Source organism: Lynx rufus, unplaced genomic scaffold (assembly GCF_022079265.1).
Source record: "Lynx rufus isolate CCGP_SWC_20201006 ecotype Redwood Valley unplaced genomic scaffold, mLynRuf1.p SCAF_25, whole genome shotgun sequence".
NCBI lineage: Eukaryota > Metazoa > Chordata > Mammalia > Carnivora > Felidae > Lynx > Lynx rufus.
The window spans coordinates 8,746,268-8,768,455 of NW_025814840.1; the positions used below are offsets into that span (position 1 = coordinate 8,746,268).

The 22,188-nt window shown below is 44.1% G+C and overlaps 1 protein-coding gene across 7 annotated transcripts; it reads right to left on the reverse strand.

Annotated features, from left to right (window-relative positions):
• Nucleotides 1-2,094: 2,094 nt before the first annotated feature.
• Nucleotides 2,095-21,646, reverse strand: ZNF248 (zinc finger protein 248). Of its 7 annotated transcripts, XM_047088779.1 has the most exons (6): nucleotides 21,586-21,646; nucleotides 19,851-20,769; nucleotides 19,708-19,749; nucleotides 11,799-11,925; nucleotides 11,437-11,532; nucleotides 2,095-4,768 (listed from the first exon to the last, which is right to left on the reverse strand). In XM_047088779.1, exons 3-6 carry the CDS (start codon nucleotides 19,720-19,722, stop codon nucleotides 3,270-3,272), a joined length of 1,737 nt encoding a protein of 578 aa, XP_046944735.1. In that variant the 5' UTR covers nucleotides 19,723-19,749; nucleotides 19,851-20,769; nucleotides 21,586-21,646; the 3' UTR covers nucleotides 2,095-3,269. The 7 variants fall into 7 exon arrangements, with proteins under 7 accessions (XP_046944735.1, XP_046944737.1, XP_046944736.1 ...); XM_047088781.1 differs by lacking the exon at nucleotides 19,851-20,769 and having other exon boundaries at nucleotides 21,586-21,629; XM_047088780.1 differs by lacking the exon at nucleotides 21,586-21,646 and having other exon boundaries at nucleotides 20,698-21,263.
• Between the last annotated feature and the right edge of the window lie 542 nt (nucleotides 21,647-22,188).

The following is a 22,188-nucleotide window of genomic DNA, read 5'->3' on the forward strand; positions in this document are numbered from 1 at the left end:
ACAAGGACATAAACTATCTGGTCACGGGGACTTGTCAAAAATATTCTGGGATGGGTCCTCATTGGCCTACTTTGTAACAAGTGACCATTCCTGGATCAATACAAATGTGGGGCCAGGAAGAGATGGTATCATCTGTGATAAATGTCAACTCACACATTCACAAGGACAGGTTATATTACTTGGAAGAATACAGAAGAGTTGCCTTGAGCAGACAAAAAGCAATAGTCACTACACACAATATACAGTACATGCTCAAAATGCCATTATCAAGCTGATGAGGAAAAGGGTGAATTGATCAAAAAATGCAGGGACAACTGGCTACTGATTTGGAAGAATACAGAGCTGCGTATCTCACAACACATATAACAAGAAACACCACAGAGAGATGTATGAAGAAAGCAATTCAACATACTACCTGCTTCACGCATGTCAACAGAGACATACCTGCCACAGTGCTCAGTTCCAAAGGGAATTTACTTATGACACAAAAGCACAATGGAGCAGAAATATGGAACTTTCAACTAATAGAGTAAGTTTATTTCTAATACGGAGACTTTACATAGGAATTTACAGAAATGAAAACACACTGAGCAGCTCATCAGCTGTTAGCTCCTCCCAGACCTGCTGTCCCCTTTCTCTGCGCCCACCTCAGCTAACCCGCACGTAGTACCGGGCCAGGTACTCCAAAGGGAGGCACCAGCAATCCAGTGCCACAATTCTCGTAGTGACAGTGTCTCCTAGGAGATGGTCTCTCCTCCGTGAGAGCAGCTCTTAATGGGCTCTGGTGACACCTGTCTCCATCCTTTGCCCCTTTAGGATTTAGACTGGTCATGGCTTGTCAGTGATGCCAGCCCCTAGGCGCTTCAGTATTCCTTGTTTCTGGCCCAAAGCGCTGTGAGAAGTCTGCCATCAGAATCTTAGTTGGGGTAGCATTCTGGTTTTCATCAGAACCAAGGCTGATACAAAGAGCTATCCCTGTATTAACTTGTCAAAAGAAATCATTCTTCCCCCAAATCACTGTATAGAACATAAACACTTAGAACTAAGTACGTGTCAGTACCAGCTGGAATGCTTCAGCTCTAAGTGACAGACAGCCCCAAGGATCAATAAGAAACCATTACTACTGCAGTAATGTAAAGTCCTAGCAGAAAACAGGTCCAGATGGAGTTGTGCAGCTCTATGACGTCACCTCTGAGCCAGGCTTTTTCCATTTTGTCTATTGTTCTCTTCAGGCTATTGCCCTTCAGGGCCACAAGCTATAATTTGGTACAACATACAAATATGAAAAAATCCAGCATAAGAGAGACAATCTCTCCTTGTGTCTTCTCACGCCATGACAATATTTTATCACTGAGATCTTTCCCAGAAGTACCACAGAATATTTTCCAAACATCTCACTGCTCACGTGTCCATCCCAACAAAATCATTAGAATAGCATCTCCATGATTAACTTAATCTGGATTTACTCCTAAATTGCCTAGGGGTGGGGGGATGGGGGATGGGAAGAGAAACAAAACAGAGCCCAGCAAGTAAGAAGTAGAGAATGGGTGCTGGGTGGGCAGTGTCCTTGGAACCGCCGATCAGTGTGTTCCAAGGAGGCACAGGAAACAGGACAAAGGAGGAAGAGACAGTATATGACATCCTATTATTTTAAATACAATTACATAGTTCCAGTTCCTGGGTCACATACAACGTATCATGCCTAAGTAGATACAACAACCGAATACCAAGAGAATGAAAGTGGCATTCTAGCGCATAGCACTACTTTTATTTGTGGAGAGTAGGGAGTATTCCTGTTCATAACTGATGGAGACCTGTGCAAAATTCATGGGATACCATTGTTATTAACAGCTCTTACGTTACAGACTGACCCAGAGGCAGCTGAAAAAACTCAGAAAAATACTATCTGGCTTCTTTTGGGAAGTAGTAGTTCAGTAACAACAGCCCTACTCACTCATCATATACGCCAGCGATGTCACAGAAGAGGGTGGTGATGCGGTGGTGACACAGCACAGACTGGCCAAACTACGAAGAGGCTCTGGTAGTATTTACAATGAAGACTGATGTAAAGGTAGTTAAAAAAACCTCACAAAAACAGATTTGGGGATCTTTATTGAAGACGCAGTTCAGTGATAATGGCCACAGCCATTTATTTATGGCGGGAAATGGGACAGGGGGTAAGGTATATAGTTTGTACTTTAAATTTTCCAAATATATTTTCATATATACACAGCGGTGTGCCGGTAAATATTTGACAACAGGCTGTCTGAGAAAATAAAAAAATAAAAACCCCTGTTTGTAGGGTTTGCCAATTTGCAGGGTGTAAACACTCCCACTAAAGCCAAGCTACCCTCATGACTGAGTACAGAGGTGGGAAGGGACGGGCGGGAGCACGTGTTGTATGGTATTGTCACCATGCAGACTCGATACTGTGAGTGACCTAAAGAACAAGGCTAACAGCAAAATATTATAAAATAATTAGGAAGCAAGGAGTGCTGAGTATTTATTACCTTTGTTTTTAATATAATTTAATTTTTAAATAATGATTATGTTCTAAGAACTGGCTCACAAAATTCCTGGGAATTTAACCATCAGCAGTACTTGCAAGCCATTGCGGGCTTACTCTAACACACTACTGCATCTGTGTGGGTATGTGTGCATAAATATATTTACATCTACATATATACATCTATATTTACGTCAACCCGTAGACACTGGTGGTATTTAGTGTGGGAAACATTAATACAGACCGTAAGTTATTTAATGAAGGGATATTTTCTCCACAAGTTCGTTGGACTCCAGTTTGCAAATCAAGCGTACATCCAATTCCTATTACATTGCTACACCCACATTGGGCCTGCAATCGTCAGAGACTCCTCACATAAATGTTTAATGCTGCTGTGACTGAACTTTTTTTAAGCTTCAGATTCCACTGTGAGTCTGGGTATGAATGAATAATATCATCCACTGTATTTACAATAAAATTTGGTATCACATCTGGAATACGACACAACATAAATTCTAGACAAAGATTTTTACATTACTTAAGTGAATAAACTTCCCCTCAATATAAATTTTCTGATGAAAAGTTTCAGTTTTTGAGAGCTTTCACATATTCAAAATATCTGTAAGGTTTCATTCTAGTATTAATTATTTGAAGTACAACAAGATGTCGCTTTCTAGTAACATGAGGCATTCTTTGGGTCTCATTCATCTCATTTTCAAAAATGGTGTAAGACTTTGAAAGGGTGGGTGGAGACTTCTGGACATCAGGATGTTGAAAGAGCTTTCACCCTCATGTGAATTCTCTGATGTTTCGTCAGTACTGACCTCTGACTAAAGGTTTTCCCACATCCGTTACACTCATAGGGTTTCTCTCCTGTGTGAGTTCTCTGATGTTTAGTGAGAGCTGATTTTTCACAGAAGGTTTTCCCACACTCATTACATTTATAGGGTTTCTCCCCTGTGTGAGTTCTTTGATGTACAATGAGGTTTGACTTCACACAGAAGGATTTCCCACATTCATTACATATAAAGGGTTTCTCTCCTGTGTGTGTTCTCTGATGTACAGTTAGGGCTGACCTGTGGCAGAAGGATTTCCCACACGTATTACACTCATACGGTTTTTCCCCGGTGTGCGTTCTCTGATGTTCCGTGAGGTTTGACTTTACACAGAACGTTTTTCCACACTGCTTACATGCGTAGGGTTTTTCTCCTGTATGTGTTCGCTGATGGTTGGTAAGGTGTGGTTTCTGACAAAACGATTTCCCACATTCAGTACATTCATAGGGTTTCTCTCCTGTGTGTGTTCTTTGATGCTGAGTGAGGTTTGACTTCTCCCAGAATGTTTTCCCACATTCACCACATTCGAAGGTTTTTTCTCCTGAGTGAGCTCTTCGAAGTTGGGTGAGATGGGACTTCTTGCTGAAGTTATTCCTATTTTCATGGTGCTCATAAGGTTTTTTGCCCATGTGTACTATCTGATGCTTAAAGAGGGCTGACTTTTCCCACGTTTTATGACTCACTTTATATTCGTGGGGAATCTTTCTTGCATAGGTTCCCTGATGGATAATGAAAGTTGAGTCATCACAGAAGGTTTGCCCGTATTCGTCATATTCATAAGGAGTCTCCCCTGTAAGAGTTCTCTGGTGTCCCAATCTTAAATCGGTATAGAAGGACTTCCCACAGAGACTGCATTCATGTGGCTCCATCTCCAAACGAGTTCTCTGAGATAAACTGAGTCCTAAACTGTGGATGAAGGTTCTTCCACATGCATTGTATTTACAGAGCGTCTCTCCTATCTGTATTTTCTTGTTTGTGAAAAATGCTGCTTCCTCATGGAAGGCTTGTCCATTTTCATTATACTCAGAAGGCTGATCAAAAATTGGCTGACTGAGATCGTGACGATGATGGAGCACATTCCTTTTTTGATTATATTTATAAGGTTTCCCTCCAGGAGGAGTTTTCTCATGCCTGATGTCAAGGAGCAATTTCTCATATACATTAAACTCATCAGGCTTCTTTCCAGAATAGCTCTTTCTACTAATAATTAAGCCTGAAATATTTTTCAAACTCATTTCACACGAGTCACATATCTTATATGGAAAATTTCTTGAAGGAACAGAATCTGTGCCCAGATTGAAAGTTTTTCTTAGTCTAGCACCACTATCTATATCTAATGTTTTGTTGGCGGTAAAATCAAGTTGCCAAAAATGTTCGTCTTCATTGTCCTGGCTGCTCTCTATCAGGTCATCAACTTTCCAGTCTTCTAGAAATGAGAAAAATAACCACATCTTATGAATCCTAGTACATTTCTAATGGAAACGAACTCACACAAACGCCCTTTTATCTAGTTGATACTTTTGTCTTAGGCTCGGTTTCCTGGTGCGAACTAAATCCAAGCATACGTTTTTTATCCTTCTGCTTTCACTGGAAAATAAAGACACGCGACAGTGGAAACAGGGAAGGAACCTGGCAATGACATTTAACATTTTATTATTTTTTAATTGTTTTTTAAGTTTTATTTATTTTGAGAAAGCGAGCGAACAAGCAAGCATGAGCAGGGGAGGGGCAGAGAGAGAGAGGGGGAGAGAGAATCCCAAGCAGGCTCTGCACTGACAGTGCAGAACCCGATGCATGGCTCGAACTCACAAACCATGAGTGAGATCATGACCTGAGCCGAAATCAGGAGTTGGACGCTTAACCGACTAAGCTGCCCAGGTGCCCTGACATTTAACATTTTAAACACGTAACCTTCAAAACTGGACAGGAAAGGGTGAAGATTCAAAGCACAGGGAGCCAGGAGTGGCTGATTCAGGGGAACTCAGAGAATGGGGTCAGCCCGACAGAGACACTGAACACTGCATAAAGTGACAGTGGAGATTAGCGGACAGGGCTTTCAGAGGATGAACTATGTTTGGTGGAGACAGAACAGTCCAGTCCTAAATCCCCTCAGACACAGATTTCTGGGGCAGGATTCCTGCTGGAGCATATCTTCTATCGATGCACCAACACCAACTTCCTCAGGTTCCACCAGGAGGTCCTACAGCCCAGAATCTTGTCTTTCTTTTGACTTATTTCACAAGAAATAATTATTTTTTTTAAAAAAGCTGTAAGAAGCAGGCTGGAAGTGAAATAAACTCAAGACACGGTGAACAAGGGCTGGAGATTTTCTGAGAGGTGTCCATTTAGGAAGCAGGAAATGTAGAGAATTGGATGAGTTCAACAAGGGAGGGTTTTTTGTTTTGTTTTGTTTTGTTTTTTAGTAACAAATAAACTACAAATAGACTGTTTGAGAAACACGGCCGAGGAAGATTTCAGAGGCAGATCATGGCTGATGTCCTCACATCCTCACAGCCCGACCTCGAACTACGGTAGGATCCTCGCCTGTGTGCGTGTGGCCATTCCTTTTTTCCCCTCCGTTTGATAGATCAGCATCAGAAGACATTTCTGAAAGCACCTATTTCCTCATGTTTTGAAGGACACTGCTTCACCTCAGACTCTCATTCTCTACCTAGCTGTGATTCACAACACCACAAATATCCAGGAGGAAATACAAAACAGATGAGGGGCGGGCCATCTCTGCAAAGGAACAGGTTCATTTTGTTTTCTCACAGCTGTTAATGAATCTGTCCTGACCGGCAAGTCACACGATTACTCACCCCAGTCTGCTGGCTTACTTCTCCCCAAAACATTCTGTTTCTGAGGCAATGCTGATCTTTAAGTCTGCTTTTATATCTAAGCTTATCTTTCACATCAAGGTTTTCTGCCTTTACACCTAGCCTCATCTGTGGCTTTTACCTACTTGTGAGACTTCCTTATGGAAGGATCACTCCTCTACACGGTTCTGAGACCTTCCGCAAACTTTACCTTACAAATTCTTGGCTGTGCTTCACTGCTGCTACCCAATGCAACAATGTTCATTCGTGTGAAAAAAAGTCTAATGCCGTCCTGAGCCCACTGCTCCAAGGACCGACTGATAACAGTTACTACACTGTAAAAACAAATTAAAAGTAAGTGTGCAGGCCGCCCTGTCACAAGTCCATTAACAGGACTTCTGTGCAGCTCCAGCTGGGCCTCTCATAAACCGCTCACTCCCAGAGACACACCTTTCACCTGGCCAGCTGCGCTCCAGCCCCCTTCTTCCTGGAACCTGGACATCTTCCAGGAAATGCTGCTTTCTTTAATTGAAAACAACCACAAAAATAACAAGCAAAGAATGAACGCCAACGAGCACCGCGACACCCCTTCCACCTCCAGCCTTTAGTCGCTGTCTTCAGAACAAGTTTACTGCCTGTGAAATTCACCATAGTGTAAGGAAAGTCCTTCGCTCCATGCTACTACACCTTTGTGAAGACCGCAGTCTGGCTCTTGGCGGGTGTTACCAAAATCCTGCTTCCTCTGACCTCACTAAAGAGGCAGAATATGAATGACTCTTAAAAGGAATGTGCATGTGAATCATTTCCAAACTGTTCCTGACGGGCTGGTATACATGAGGACCAAACGGCAATGTGCATTTAGGAGAAGTACCACAGAATGCATTCTGAATCGATGAAAAAGAATGATCTCTTCCAAACGTGGCTCCACAATTAATCAACAAAGTAATTAGTAAACTGTCAGAATTAGGAAAATAAAGGGCTTTCTCTTTGGGACAACAAAATCTCAATAAAGAAAGAAATCCTAAACAAGGGTGCTATGATTAGATCTGAGTTTTGGGGATACGGCCAATCGTGGGTGAGGGTCATAAAATATGGGCCACTTAAGTGATAGGAAAAAAAACTTGAGTTCTAACTTAAAATAAGTGAAATAATAACAAGCCATCACAGTGTACTGTGCAGTGTCTAAAGAATTCACATGGACACTATTAAGTATCTGAAAAGGCAAAGTAAACAAGAATAAAAGTTGTAAATAAGACAAAGCATTTATAAGTGAAATTTAAGATATAGGAAAGTATGGGGTTTGGTATAAATTCTGAAGAGCAGAGAGAAAGAAATGACATAGGCAGCATAGGACCACACTGCAATAGTCAGTGAAAACAGACTTCAATTTTAATTTTATTTATTAATAACTAGCAACTTTTCCAGGCTAGTGAAAGATAAATTGGATGCTTTAGGTAAGAAAATAAAAACCAGTTAGTAATTACATCAAGCCAGGAATGAGAGAACACAGATGCAGTTCTGGTTTTGAGCGGGATCAGTGAGAAACCGAAGAGGCAAGAAGACGGTTCTGGAAGGCAAACAACCCAGGAACATGAGGAGACCAGCAACAGGGGAAAACGGGGTTTAGCGGGCTGGTGCCGGAGCTGCCAGTGAAGGTAGAAATACAACGGCAGACTGTTCCCTGTTGGATTCCTGGGAAACCAGGCTCCAGGGCTTTCCTGTCACTCAGGCTACTCCTTCTCCAGCTCCTCTCACGATGCAATTTAACGGACTGTAAACCACTTGTAGAAGTGGAACTGTTCCAGGGCCACTGCTTTTACTTGGAAACAACCACTCTCTAGAAAAGGAGTCTGCTGGCTGAGCGGGGTCCTTGATCAATGAATGCTTTTTACATCTTTAGAGGGAAAGATAAAAGAAGCAGTAGGGAGGAGTGGAAAGGAAGAAGAGAGGCGAGAGAAGAGGAACCAGGAAGGAGGAGGAGCAGGAAGAGGGGGAGGAGGAGGGGGAGGAGGAGGAGAAGCAGGGGGAGGAGGAGGAGAAGCAGGGGGAGGAGGAGGAGGAGGAGAAGCAGGGGGAGGAGCAGGAGGAGGGGGAGGAGCAGGAGGAGGAGGAAGAGAAGCAGGGGGAGGAGGAGGAGGAGGGGGAGGAGGAGGGGGAGGAGGAGGAGAAGCAGGGGGAGGAGGAGGAGAAGCAGGGGGAGGAGGAGGAGAAGCAGGGGGAGGAGGAGGAGAAGCAGGGGGAGGAGGAGCAGGAGGAAGAGGAGGAAGAGGAGGAGGAGGAAGAGGGGGAGGAGGAGGATCAAGAACAGGAGGAGAAGGGGGAGCAGGAGGAGGAGCAGGAGGAGGAGGAGGAGGAGGAGGGGGAGGAGGAGGGGGAGGAGGAGGAGAAGTAGGGGGAGGAGGAGGAGAAGCAGGGGGAGGAGGAGGAGAAGCAGGGGGAGGAGGAGCAGGAGGAAGAGGAGGAGACGCAGGGGGAGGAGGAGGAGAAGCAGGGGGAGGAGGAGGAGAAGCAGGGGGAGGAGGAGGAGGAGCAGGAGGAAGAGGAGCAGGGGGAGGAGGAGGAGAAGCAGGGGGAGGAGGAGCAGGAGGAAGAGGAGGAGAAGCAGGGGGAGGAGGAGGAGAAGCAGGGGGAGGAGGAGGAGAAGCAGGGGGAGGAGGAGGGGAAGCAGGGGGAAGAGGAGGAGGAGCAGGAGGAAGAGGAGCAGGGGGAGGAGGAGGAGAAGCAGGGGGAGGAGGAGGAGAAGCAGGGGGAGGAGGAGCAGGAGGAAGAGGAGGAGAAGCAGGGGGAGGAGGAGGAGAAGCAGGGGGAGGAGGAGGAGAAGCAGGGGGAGGAGGAGAAGCAAGGGGAGGAGGAGAAGCAGGGGGAGGAGGAGAAGCAGGGGGAGGAGGAGGAGAAGCAGGGGGAGGAGGAGGAGAAGCAGGGGGAGGAGGAGCAGGAGGAGGGGGAGGAGCAGGAGGAGCAGGAGGAGGGGGAGGAGCAGGAGGAGGGGGAGGAGCAGGAGGAGGAGGAGGAGCAGGAGGAGGGGGAGGAGAAGGAGGAGGGAGAGGAGGAGCAGGAGGAGGGGGAGGAGGAGCAGGAGGATGAGGAAGAGGAGGAGGAAGAGGGGAAGGAAGAGGAGAAGGAGGAGGAGGAGGAGAAGGAGGAGGAGGAGGAGGAGAAGGAGAACAAGCAGGAGGAGGAGGAGCTGCTGCTGGAGGAGCAGGGGGAGCAGGAGGAGCAGCAGCAAGAGGAAGAGGAGGAGGAGCAGGAGGAAGAGGAGGAGGAGGAGCACGAGCCACCACTGGAGGAGAAGGAGGAGGGGGAGGAGGAGAACAAGCAGGAGGAGGAGGAGGAGGAGGGGCAGGAGGAGGAGGAAGAGCGGGAAGAGGAACAGGAGGAGCAGCCGCCACCGCCCAGACCACATGTGACCCACGGAACCTAAAATATGTGCTATGGTCTTTACATAAAAGTCCGCCAACCTCCGATCTAGAAGCTCTCTCCCAGCCTCGTGCCTTCCCCGCGACCCACAGCTGACGACTCTCGCGTGGGCACTTCTGGCTCTGGCCTCAACCACATCCAGCACACTCGCATACATCCATACTCTTGTTCAACACACAACTGGATTCTAGCAGCTCTCTGGAGCTTCTCGTGTCCAAATTTAAACATGTCGTGATTCCCCTATAATCTCCAACGTCTCTCTCAGTAAAGGGCACCCTCGTTGGCCCAGTTGCTTGAGACGGAGCAGTGGAGTCAGGCTGGACTCCTGTCTCTCTTCCACGCTCTCATCCTCGAGATACGCATACAAATCTCCTGCTCCTCAGCACTTCCAGTATCGCCTTAGCTGCTATCCTCTCCCCTCTGGAGTTCAGAATAGTCTCCTAAATGATATTCTTTCCTTGCCCGCGCCCAAGCACCATCTAACCACCACGGTGTATGTACTGCATAAACAATAAATCACATCTGATGACTTAATCTGACTTACATTTACTCAAAAAACAAACAAACAAACAAAAAACACAAGGTTTTCTCATATCACTCAAAATAAAATTACCAAGGACCTGGGGTGCCTGGGTGGCTCAGTTGGTTAGGCGTCCGACTTCGGCTCAGGTCATGATCTCGTGGTCTCTGAGTCTGAGCCCTGCGTCGGGCTCTGTGCTGACAGCTCGGAGCCTGGAGCCTGTTTCAGATTCTGTGTCTCCCTCTCTTTCTGACCCTCCCCCATTCATGCTCTGTCGCTCTCTGCCTCAATAATAAATAAATGTTAAAAAAAATTTTTTTTTAATAAAAAAAAAAAAAAAAACTACCAAGGGCCACACTATCTCTACGACATCATCTCCTACCAATCTTGCCCACACCTACTCACCCCCAGCCACAATGGCCCCCTCGCCATTCTTCAAACACTCTTAAACACAGCTGAGAAGTTTAGCACCTGATGCTCCCTGTGCCTGGAACAGCTCACACTTTCACTTCATTAGAGTCTCATCTCTATTGTGGACCTCATCCAAAGGTTTTCTCTGATGTCCTTACCAAATAGCACATGCCATCATTCTCCCTCCCCATCACAAACTGTATGTATGTAGTCACAAGCATGCACGCGTGCGTACACACACAGGCTCCTTGTCCCTCACTGTAATATGTGCTCCATGATAAAAGGGATGTTATTCTTTTAATTACCTAAAAACACAACCAGGTCATAGTGGGTGCCCACCACATGTTTGTTAAACAAATATCTACAAGTACAGCAGGAATACACACAAACTAACACAAGGCGTCCAAAGAGAATAAAACAATTTTAAAAGATAAACTAACCAAGAAAAATTATCTGAGATGAAACCAACTAAGTTTGCATCGTGGGCACAAGTAAATCACTCAAAAATGTCGAAGGACAAGGAAAGCATTTATGAGTGGAAGTGACATATGGAGGAGTATGATTAAGGTAATAGGGGGATGTGAGCCAACCGTCCTTACTCACTTCCAAAGCTCTAAGACTAAAAAAAGACATTTTTTAAGCATATTTATTTTGAAAGAGAGAGAGAGGGAGGGTGCAGGGGAGGGAAAGAGAGAGCAAGCAGGCTCCACACTCTCAGCACAGAGCCCAACACAGGGCTCGATCTCATAGACCACAGGATCATGACCTGAGCCAAAATTAGGAGTTGGATGGCTCAACTGACTGAGCCACCCAGGCACCCCTAAAAAAAAGAAATTTCTGAAAAATGATTTCAAAAGTGATAAACCCTAAACCAATGGCCTAAGATCTCATCCCCTAGCCTTCCATCTGCCCATGAATTCACTAACTCACCTTGGTGGCAGTGGCTTGGGAATCCTGCCTCTAATATCCAGGGCTCCTCTCCTTGCTCTATCTTGAAGACCACTTCTGGCTTAGTAAAGCAATATCCTGTTAAGAAAAAATAATACAAGACAATAATACAAGAGCCTGGCTTCAGGAACTCTGAAAGGTACAGCTTTGGGAGCTACCCAAGGGAGATGCCCAAATGAACCGACCCCTGAGAAAACAGCATTTTTTATGGGGGCCAGAGAGAGACGGGTCATCTCATGGCCCTGAATCTCGAGTTTCAAATCAGAAAATTCCACAGGCAATTCATATGTTTCAACAACCAGAAATGTACTGGTAGTCAGGCACAAGGGAAAAAAAATTCTTACCTACTGAGACAAGGTGGCTGTAATTTTCTAGAATCACATCTCTGTATAGTATCTTCTGAGCGGGATCCAGCAGATACCACTCTTCCTGAGTGAAGTCCACACATACATCTTTGAATGACACTTGTTCCTGTAATGGTATATTCCTTTTCTATATGAAAGTGTCAGAACTACAGGACACGGAAGAGATTTAAAAGAGCTTATCTCTTTCGGATTCACTAAAAATTGACATACGGGACACCTTCTTTTGTGCTATACTATGTAGGATAAAAGAAGTATCTTGCACAAACTGAGTTTCCACTAAGGGCCTGGAACTGTTCCCCTTGCTGCAAATACTGCTGATGAAAACATCGTTCCTGTGCTTAAAGCGCTTACGATCTGAAGAGTAGACGCATACGTTAACCTTTACTAAATTACACACTGCAGGAGCCAAGAGTGTGCACACAGTACACTGGGAAGGAAGGCAAACCAAGAAAAAGTTAGCTCTTTAATATTATCATTTATGTGACAGAAGAAATAGGTAATAAAATAGAGCAGACCACGAGGAGACCCAGATATTGGAATTAATAAACAAGAACTTTAAAACGAATTATGATTAATATGGCTAATAAAACAGAGGAAAACACGAACAAAAGAAAGGAACAGAGGAGATAAGTTGACGGATACGTGGTATGGGTGCCGTGCAAAGAAGTAATAGAGCAGGCCGGAGACTGCTAGCCCCTGAAAGGTCCGCTGTGAGGCGCCCTTGACTGGCACCTGGGAACTTGGACTTCAGGAGACTCACCGTGCCCTAATACGAATGGTTTGCTGAGCCTAAACTGTGTGTAAGCAATATGCTTTATGCACACATGTGCATTCTTTCTGGTCTCGAAGTTTCTGTGCTAAGCAGAGAGTACCGATGCCATCAGCTCCTGGTCTCTGAGCACTGAGTCTCCTGAGCTCCCGGGGCAGACATTTCCCATTTGCTGTCACATCTCACTGCTGGGGCACTGACGGGCGTCTCGGGCATCTTGGGGGAAGACTCTTAGAAGTCTGCTCCTGGCTTCCTCTCAACTCTGCTCCACGTGCCTTCTCCCTTCCCTGATCCTGCTTTGTACGCCTGCCCGTTAAGGAGTCAGAGCCATAAGGACTACCCGCTGAGTCACTGAACCTGGGGATGGTCTCCGGGCCCTCGGATACATGTGTCTACAGACACACAACGTACACACATCCGAACACAGATAAAATGGGCACTTTAGAGCTAAGAAACACAGCATCGGAATTAACTCATTACCTGGATTCAAGTCCTCACAGAGAACATACACATACATCTATCAAAAGAGTATCAAAATATGTACCTCAAAACTGACAGAACTGAACGGAGAAATACACAAATTTATACTCATAGTTGGGAGACTTCGACACCCCTCCGTCAATACTGACAGATCAAGGAGGCAGAAATCAGTTAAGTACATAAATGACCTGAACAGCACTATCTATCAACATGATCTAATTGACAGTTATAGAATACTCCATCCAAAATAGTAAAACACACACTTTATCATTCTATTTTAGCTCACATGGAACCTTCACCAAGATAAAGCATAGTCTTGGCCACAAAACACACCGTAACAAATTTAAAACAACAGCTATGATACAAAATACATTCTTAGACTACAATGGAATTAAATAGAAATCAATAATCATGAGATAGCTGTCTGTGCTGACAGACAGCTCAGAGCCTGGAGCCTGCTTTGTATTGTGTCTTCATCTCTCTGCCCCTCCTCTGCTCATCTCTCTCTCTCTCTCCCCCAAAAATAAATAAACATCCAAAAAAAACAGAAAGAAAAATTTTAAATCAGTAACCTAAGTTTCCATCTTAGTAAACTATAGAAGAAAGGCAAATTAAGCCAAAAGCAAGCAAAATAAAGGAAGCATTAGAATAAATCAATGAAATTGAAACCATGAAAAAAAAAAATCAATGAAACCAACAACTGCTTTGAAAGACCAATAAAATTAATAAACTTCCAGAAAACCTAACCAAGAAAAAAAGAAAAGAAACAATTATGAATCTCAGAAATGATCGGTCAATACTGATCCTAATGACATTAAAATAATAAGAGAATACCACAAACAATTCTATTCCTGAAAAATTAGATGAAATGGACAAATTCCTTAAAAGACACGGCTACCATTTCCTACAAAAAAATAAATAGCCTGAATAGATCTATACCTGTTAAAAAAAAAAACTTGAATTAGGGGCACCTGGGTGGCTCAGTCAGTTAGGCGTCCAACTTCAGCTCAGGTCATGATCACATGCTCTGTGGTTCGAGCCCTGCATCAGGCTGTGTGCTGACAGCTCAGAGCCTGGAACCTACTTTGGATTCTGTGTCTCCCTCTCTCTCTGCCCCTCCCCCACTCACTCTGTGAAAAATGAAAAAACCTTAAAAAATTTTTTAATAAAATAAATTTTTAAAAACTTGAATAAATAATCAAATCACTCCCATAATAGAAAGCACAAAGCCCAAATGGTGTCACTGATGAATTCTATTAAACGTTTAAGGAAAAAATACCAATTCTTCACAATCTCCTCCAGTACACAACACTTGCAAATTCATATTATGAGGTCAGCAGTATCCTAATACCAAAACCAGATAAAGACATGAGAAACTAAAGACCAATATCTCCCATTAACATAGACACAAAAATCCTGAAATATTGGCAAATCAAATCTGACAATGTATAAGATGTATTTTAAACCATGACCGGGTGGAGTTTATTCCAGGTATGGAAGGCTAGATCAATGTTTTAAAAAAAAAAAAAATCAATGAATACAATCTAGTACGTCAACAGGCCAAGAAGAAAATTTACATGATCCAATCAACTGATGAAGAAAAAGCATCTGCCAAAATCTAACAGCATTCATGATGAAAATTCCCAGCAAACTAGGAATAGGGGGATCTTTCTCAGCTTGATAAAGACCATCTACAAAAATCTTACAGCAATATCACAGTTAATGTTAAGAGACTGGACACTTTTCCTCTAAGGGCAGGAATAGGGCAAGGATGTCTTGTCTCAATATTCCTATTCAACTCTGTGTTGGAAGCACTCACTAGTGCAGTAAGACCCAAAAGAAACCAAAAGAAAAAAAATATATATATATATATACACACATATATATATACATACATACATACATGATTGGCTCTCTATTCTCCTCCACTGATCTATGTGTTTATTTTTGTGCCAGTACCATGCTGTTTCAATTACTGTAGCTCTTTGTAGTCTATCTGGAAATCTGGGATTGTGATACCTCCAGCTTTGCTTTTCTTTCCCAAGATGGTTTTGGCTATTCGAAGTAGAACAGAACAGACAGCCCAGAAATAAACCCACAGTTATATAGTCGATTAGTCTTCAACAAAGGAGGCAAGAATATACAATGGGAAAAAGACAGTCTCTTTAACAAACGCTGCTGGGAAAAAGCTACATGCAAAAAAAATGAAACTGGACCATTTCTTATACCATACATGAAAGAGATTAAAAACCTAAATGTGAGACCTGAAACCAGAAGAAAACATAGGCTAATTTCTTTGACATCATCTGTAGAACCATTTTTCTAGATATGTCTCCTCAGGCAAGGGAAACAAAAGCAAAATTAAACTACTGGGACTACGCCAAAACAAAAAAGCTTCTGCACAGCAAAGGAATCCATCAATAAAACAAAAATAAAACCTTGGGAGAAGATATCTGCAAATGATATATCTGTTAAGGATCTGATTTCCAAAATACATAACTTATACAACTCAGCACAGAAAAAAACAAGCTGATTAAAAACTGGATGGAGGACCTGAATAAACATTTCTCCAAGGAAGACATATAGATGGTCAAGAGACACATGAAGAGATGCTCAACATCACTCATCATCAGGGAAACTCAAATCACAACCACGAGATATCACTTTACAACTGTCAGAATGGCTAGACTCAAAAAAGAAATGACAGGAGTTGGTGAGAATGTGAAAAAGGAGCCCTCATATACTGATGGGGGGGATATTAGGGGATAGGGGTGCAGCCACTATGGAAAACAGTATAAAGGTTCCTCCAAAAAAAAAAAAATAGAACTACCATATGATCCAGTAATTCCATAACTTGGTATTTACTCAAAGAAAATGAAAACACTGAATTGAAAAGATATATGCACCTCTATGTTTATATATAAATGTAACATTATTTACAATAGACAAAATATGGAGGCAAGCCAAGAGTGCATCGACAAATGGATAAAGAAGATGTGGTACACACACACACACACACGCACACGCAATGGACTATTACTCAGCCATAAAAAGAATGAAATCTTGACATCTGCAACAACATGGATAGATGTAGAGACTACAGGGCTAGGTGAAAGAAGTCAAAGAAAGACAACTACCATATGGAATTTAAGAAACAAAAGAGACACAAAAAGAGACTCTTAAATATAGAGAACAAACTGGTTATTGCCAGAGGGGAGGTGGGTGGGGGAAAGAGATGAGATCACTGGGATCAAAGCAAAAATAAAACTCTCTATTTGAAGTCAATATGAGTGTCTATATAGAAAACCTCAAGAAATCTATAAAAAGAAAGAAAAAACCAACTGGAAGTAATAAGCAAATACAACAACATCACAGGATAAAAGTCAATATTAAAAAGTCAACTGTTTTCCTATATCCAAATAAAGAACTGGAATTCCACAGGGCACCTGGGTGGCTCAGTCAGTTCAGCGTCTCACCTGATTTTGCCTCAGGTCATGGTCTCACAGTATGTGGGATCAAGCCATGGTTGGGCCCTTAGCTGACAGTGTGGAGCCCACTTGGAAATCTCTCTCCTTCTCTCTGCCTCTCTCCCTGACTCGTTCTCTCTCACTTTAAATAAATAAATAAACACAAATAAAATGAAGAATTGGAATTCCAAATTTTCAAACGAATGAAAAAATACCATTTATAATAGTGCCAAAAAAAAAGGTACTCAAGTATAAATATAACACAATATCTACAGGTGTTTGCAGAAAAACACAACTGATGGAAGAAATCAAAGATCTAAATAAATGGAGAAATGTTCCATATTCATCAATAGGAAGACTCAATATGGCTAAGATACCAATTCTTTCCAACTTAATCTATAAATTCAATGTGACTCAAATAAAAACCCCAGCTATTTTGGGGCACCTGGATGGCTCAGTCAGTTGAGTGTCTGACTCCTGATTTTGGCTCAGGTCATGATCCCAAGGCCACAAGATCGAGCCCCAAGCCCTGCTTGGGATTCTCTCTCTCCCTCTCTCTCTATCACTCTGCCCCTCTCTCCAGCTCACACACTATCTCTAAAATAAAACTTTAGGGGCGCCTGGGTGGCTCAGTCGGTTAAGCGGCCGACTTCAGCTCAGGTCACGATCTCACGGTCCGTGAGTTCGAGCCCCACGTCGGGCTCTGGGCTGATGGCTCAGAGCCTGGAGCCTGCTTCTGATTCTGTGTCTCCCTCTCTCTCTGCCCCTCCCCCGTTCATGCTCTGTCTCTCTCTGTCTCAAAAATAAATAAAACATTAAAAAAAAATTTTTTTTTAAATAAATAAAACTTTAAAAAAATAATAAAATAAAAAATTAAAAAAAAAACAGCTATTTTGCAGATACTAACAAAATGACTCTGAAGCTTATATAGAAAGGCAAAGGATCTAGAACAGCCAACACAATGTGGAAGAAGAAAAATGAGAATTCACATCAACTGATCTCCAGGTGTAGTATAAAGCTACAAGTATCCACAACAGTATGTTATTGCTGAAAGAGACACACAGGTCAATGGAACAAATAGAGGGTCCAGGATCACATTTACCAAAATACAGTCAAATAATTTTTGACAAAGGAACAAAGGCAATAAAAGAAGAAAAGATACTCTCAACAAATGGTGGTGGACAACTGGATACCCATGCAAAAGAAATGAACCTAGACAGAGACCCTACACCTTACACAAATATTAACTAAAGATGAATCAGAGATCTAAATGTAAGATGCAAAACCTTCTAGAAGAAAATACAGAACACAGGATATAAGAGAAAAATCTCTGTGCCCCTGGATTTGGTGATGAGCTTTTAGATACAAGAGAAAAAGCACATCCCATGGCAGGGGGTTGTGGGGGAAGGCAGGAAACATGGGCTGGGTGTTATTAAAAACCAAATCTGCTCAGCAAAAGGCATTTTCTAAGAAAATGAAAGGACAAGGCACAGACTAGGAGAAAATATTTGCAACACATATATCTACTAAAGGATTTGTATCCAAAAAATACAAAAGAACTCTTAAAGCTCAGTAAGAAAACAAATGACCCATTGAAAAATGGGCAAAAGATGTGAACAAACATATCACCAAAGACATAACGATAGCAAATAAACATATGAACAAATGTTCAATATCACCTGTTAGTAGGAAAACGCAAATTAAAACAAAAATAAGAGGTGCCTGGGTGGTTCAGTCGGTTAAGCGTCTGAGTCTTGATTTCGGCTTTGGTCCAATCTCACAGTTGGTGAGATTGAGCTCCGCATCGAGCTCTGAGCTGCCAGCACACAGCCTGCTTGGGATTCTCTCTCTGGCCCTCCCCTGCTCGCATGCATGCACTCTCTCTCTCTCTCTCTCTCAAAATAAATAAATAAACATTTTTCAAAAAACCACACAAAAATGAGATGTCATGACACATTAGAATGGTTAAATCCAAAATAATGACAATACCAATTTCAGGTCCAGATGCAGAACAAGGATTCTGATTTGTAATTGGTAGGAATGGAGACGGATACAGCACCTTTGTAAAAATGGTTTGGCAGTTTCTTGCAAAGCTAAACATACATTACATAATTGACCCGGCAATTTCACACCCTAGCATCTGAAACCTCATGTCTCCTTAAAACCTACACATGAGGGGCGCCTGGGTGGCTCAGTCGGTTGAGCGTCCGACTTCGGCTCAGGTCATGATCTCGTGGTCCGTGAGTTCGAGCCCCGCGTCGGGCTCTGGGCTGATGGCTCAGAGCCTGGAGCCTGTTTCCGATTCTGTGTCTCCCTCTCTCTCTGCCCCTCCCCTGCTCATGCTCTGTCTCTCTCTCTGTCTCAAAAATAAATAAAAACATTAAAAAATTTTTTTAAAAAATTAAAAAAAAAAAAACCTACACATGAATATTTCTAGCACCTTAATTCATAATGGCCCCGACCTAGAAGAATCAAGAGTCCAGGGGTTAACAACTCTGAAATCATGTACATGTATGCTCAAATTGAACTATCAAGTAAATAAAATCCATTTGATGTTAGCCAGATTCTCACTGTTAGAGTGGGAGACTACAGACAAGCAAGGAGAGAAGGTTAGAATGCTCCATGTGCTAATGATTACAACAGGAGAAAACAGTGTGAACTAATATGTAGCCTACTGTAGATATAGATGGTTGCACACTGAAATATTTATAGACTTGTGTATATGCATGGGTTAGTACACACATGTATTTCCTTGTTCAGTTAGCTGGGAGGGTCTACCAGCAATGATGCACCACTAGCAAAAGGCACACCTAGTCCCCCAGTCTTGGTTTCTAATACTGTGCTCCAATGAAAGGAACAAGAGCTATTTAGGAAAAATAGGGCAGAGACAGAGGGAGACACAGAATCAGAAGCAGGCTCCAGGCTCTGAGCTGTCAGCACAGAGCCCGACGCGGGGCTCGAACCCACAAACTGTGAGATCATGACCTGGGCTGAAGTCGGATGCTTAACAGACTGAGCCACGCAGGTGCCCCTGAATTTGCTACTCTTGACGTACTGCCCTCAATATAATTCTTGCCCACTTCTACTTTTTCGTTTTAAAAATATGAATCCTTACAAAGTTCAGACAACTCGTTTTAAAACAAAGTGGGAATACACAAACCAAAAAACTCACCTGGGATCTGTTCATTTTCCGCTCTTAGTGAAGGAGGCAGAGCTGAGGGGAACAAGGAAGAAGGAAGTTAGGAGAGACTTGGCCTATCTTGCAGTTCCTGAATTTACCTGCCTACGCAACAGCTCCACATACAAGATACTTACGTGTCCATGTGTGGCTCCGATATATGTTGAGCTTAGACATGATACTTTTCACTGAGTGAATGTAAACATTTGTTTCTTATTGATTTATTACCAATTTAGGTTCTGTGACACAGAAAAATTAAAAACATGAGAAGATGAGTTTAACATAGAACAGTAACCTAAAGGAGGAAACACTATGGGTTTGTCGAAAAAACTGATGTGGTGGGGAAAAATTAAAAACCTCAAGCCACATTGTTAATATTTTCCTGTTAACACCGTTAATCCCTTGAGGTCAGATAATCCAAGAAACCTCTGGAAAAAAGAGATGGGACTGTTTAAGGCAACGTAAAAAATGTTTAATGTTTGTTCTAACCTGCTTACAACTTTCAAAAGGTCTTTTGGTAACAAACTATCTTTGACTTCACAGTGGCACAATGGGCAGTGGCCCAGCCATCTGCAGACCTAACTTTTCACCGTGGTTCTGGCACTAACAAACTGCATAATCTCAGTCAGTCAGCTCCTCAGGCTCAATTTTTGCCTTCTCACTTTTCAAATAAGGTCAAAACAGATAACCCTACAAGACACTTGCCTGCACTACCATTCTGTACGTCTGTAAGGTCAGGAAAGCGGGAACCTCGGCATCTTTCTAGATGCCATCAACAATGGGACATTGTTCGAGGGCAGCTCGCCTCCGGAAACAGTGAACAGAAAATGAGGGGAGAAGGGAGTGTTCAGAGAGGGGTGATGACAGAACTTCCTTAGCTATGGCTGGTGAACCTTTCATTCCCGACCATGCCCTCACAAACTCTCCAAAGAGGCGACGTTTCCTGTGCAGGCTGCGTGCCCACCCCTCTCAGCTCCAGCTCACCTCGCTCTTCTTAACTCTGTCCCAGACCTTCCACCGTCACACAGCCTTCGATGGCTTCAGGATACAGTCATGCTTATACATAACAAATAACAAATGAATACATAATAAATAATAACTTGGGATCTGGGGAATGTTAGAGCCAGGAAAGGGCCTTGGTGGCTAGCTAGTCCGGCCCCTTCCCTGTTCCATTGCACAAATGAGTTAACTGAGCAATGAAGGCCCTAGAGACTTGTCCACGCTCCAGCCGCACGTATTACACACATAACAAACAAATACAATAGCAGCTAACAAAATGCGAGTGCTCAGAACAATGCAGTGCGGCAAGGATTCCGGACACCCACACTTTACAGATAAGGAGCCCCAGCCTCACGTCGGCTATTCGGTCAGAGCCCTTCATTTACATCAGAAGCCCTGCCTGGCTCACTCGTTCTCTCCTACGACCGCGCCCCTCCTTAGGTAGCCAGGCGCCTATAAGACGCACGCGCACACGTCGCAACGTGAAGCGCGCACGCACGTCGCGCACGCGCGTTCACTCTTTTCCGCAGCCCCACCCCCTCCCCGTGGGCCCAGCGCACACGTCACGCACGCGCACTCCCCACCCGCGGCCGCACGACGGCGCAGCCCGCTTAGCGCTGGAGCTGGACACCTGCGGACCCTGCAAGCCGGAGAGCCCACGTTCCCACGCGGGACCCCGGTCCCTTAATCTGAGACGCCCATGCCCCCCCCCCCCCACACCCCGCGTCCCTTCCACTCTGCAGGCACCGCAGAAGCCTGGGGTCCCTCCTATGTCCGCGGGGCCTCTACCCACCACTGGGCACCGCCGCCCCCGCCGGACCCCCGAGCCGCGCGGGGCCCCCTGGGCCCTCGCACCCTCCCTCCGGGGCTCACCCGCAGCTCCCTCGCCGCGTGGACCCGGAAGCCAGGGAAGGTTTCCCACGAGGGGCTGGAGGCCGGGGAAGGACGAGCCGGGAGGAGTAGGCGGGGATGCACATGCGCAGAGGGAGGGAGCGGCGCGGCTGCGGCGGAGAGCTGGAGCTCTCTGCTCCTGGCAGCTTGGGCTGGGAAAGTGCCCGTATCCTCCTTAGGAGCGACGTCTCACTCCTAAGTTGTAAAAGCTAGTGGTAGTAGCCAGCGAACAGGGTTTTAGTGAAGCTTGGAGGCATTTGCGTTGTTAAAGCCCTTAGGATGTTGCCTAAATTGTTCAGTACCTCTCTCAAGATTCCCTTTCCCGATATACACCTGCCCACTCCTCGAGAAATCAGCTGGAGCGTAGCTGCCGAGTCTGCTGAGTTCAGAGCTTATCATCTGAGATATTCACTTCTGCCTGGAGCCAGCATTCTGTCCGTGCCCCCGACGCCTGCAGCAAAGCAGTGCGCCTTCTAGACACAAGCCAAGAGAAGGAAAGGTGTGCATGGATTTCAGTTATAAACGTGGGATGTGTGACCAGCATGGTTATCCTTTGGAATGAAGGAAGAAGCAAGCTAGCAATTC

What these genes read in the sequence shown, in the direction of transcription:
- ZNF248 (XM_047088779.1), bottom strand. An exon ending in CAGCCACCTTGTCTCAGTAG is followed by an intron (nt 11,533 to 11,798) that starts GTAAGAATTTTT and finishes TTTTCTTAACAG; the next exon opens with GATATTGCTTTACTAAGCCA. An exon ending in CCCAAGCCACTGCCACCAAG is followed by an intron (nt 4,769 to 11,436) that starts GTGAGTTAGTGA and finishes TCTCATTTCTAG; the next exon opens with AAGACTGGAAAGTTGATGAC.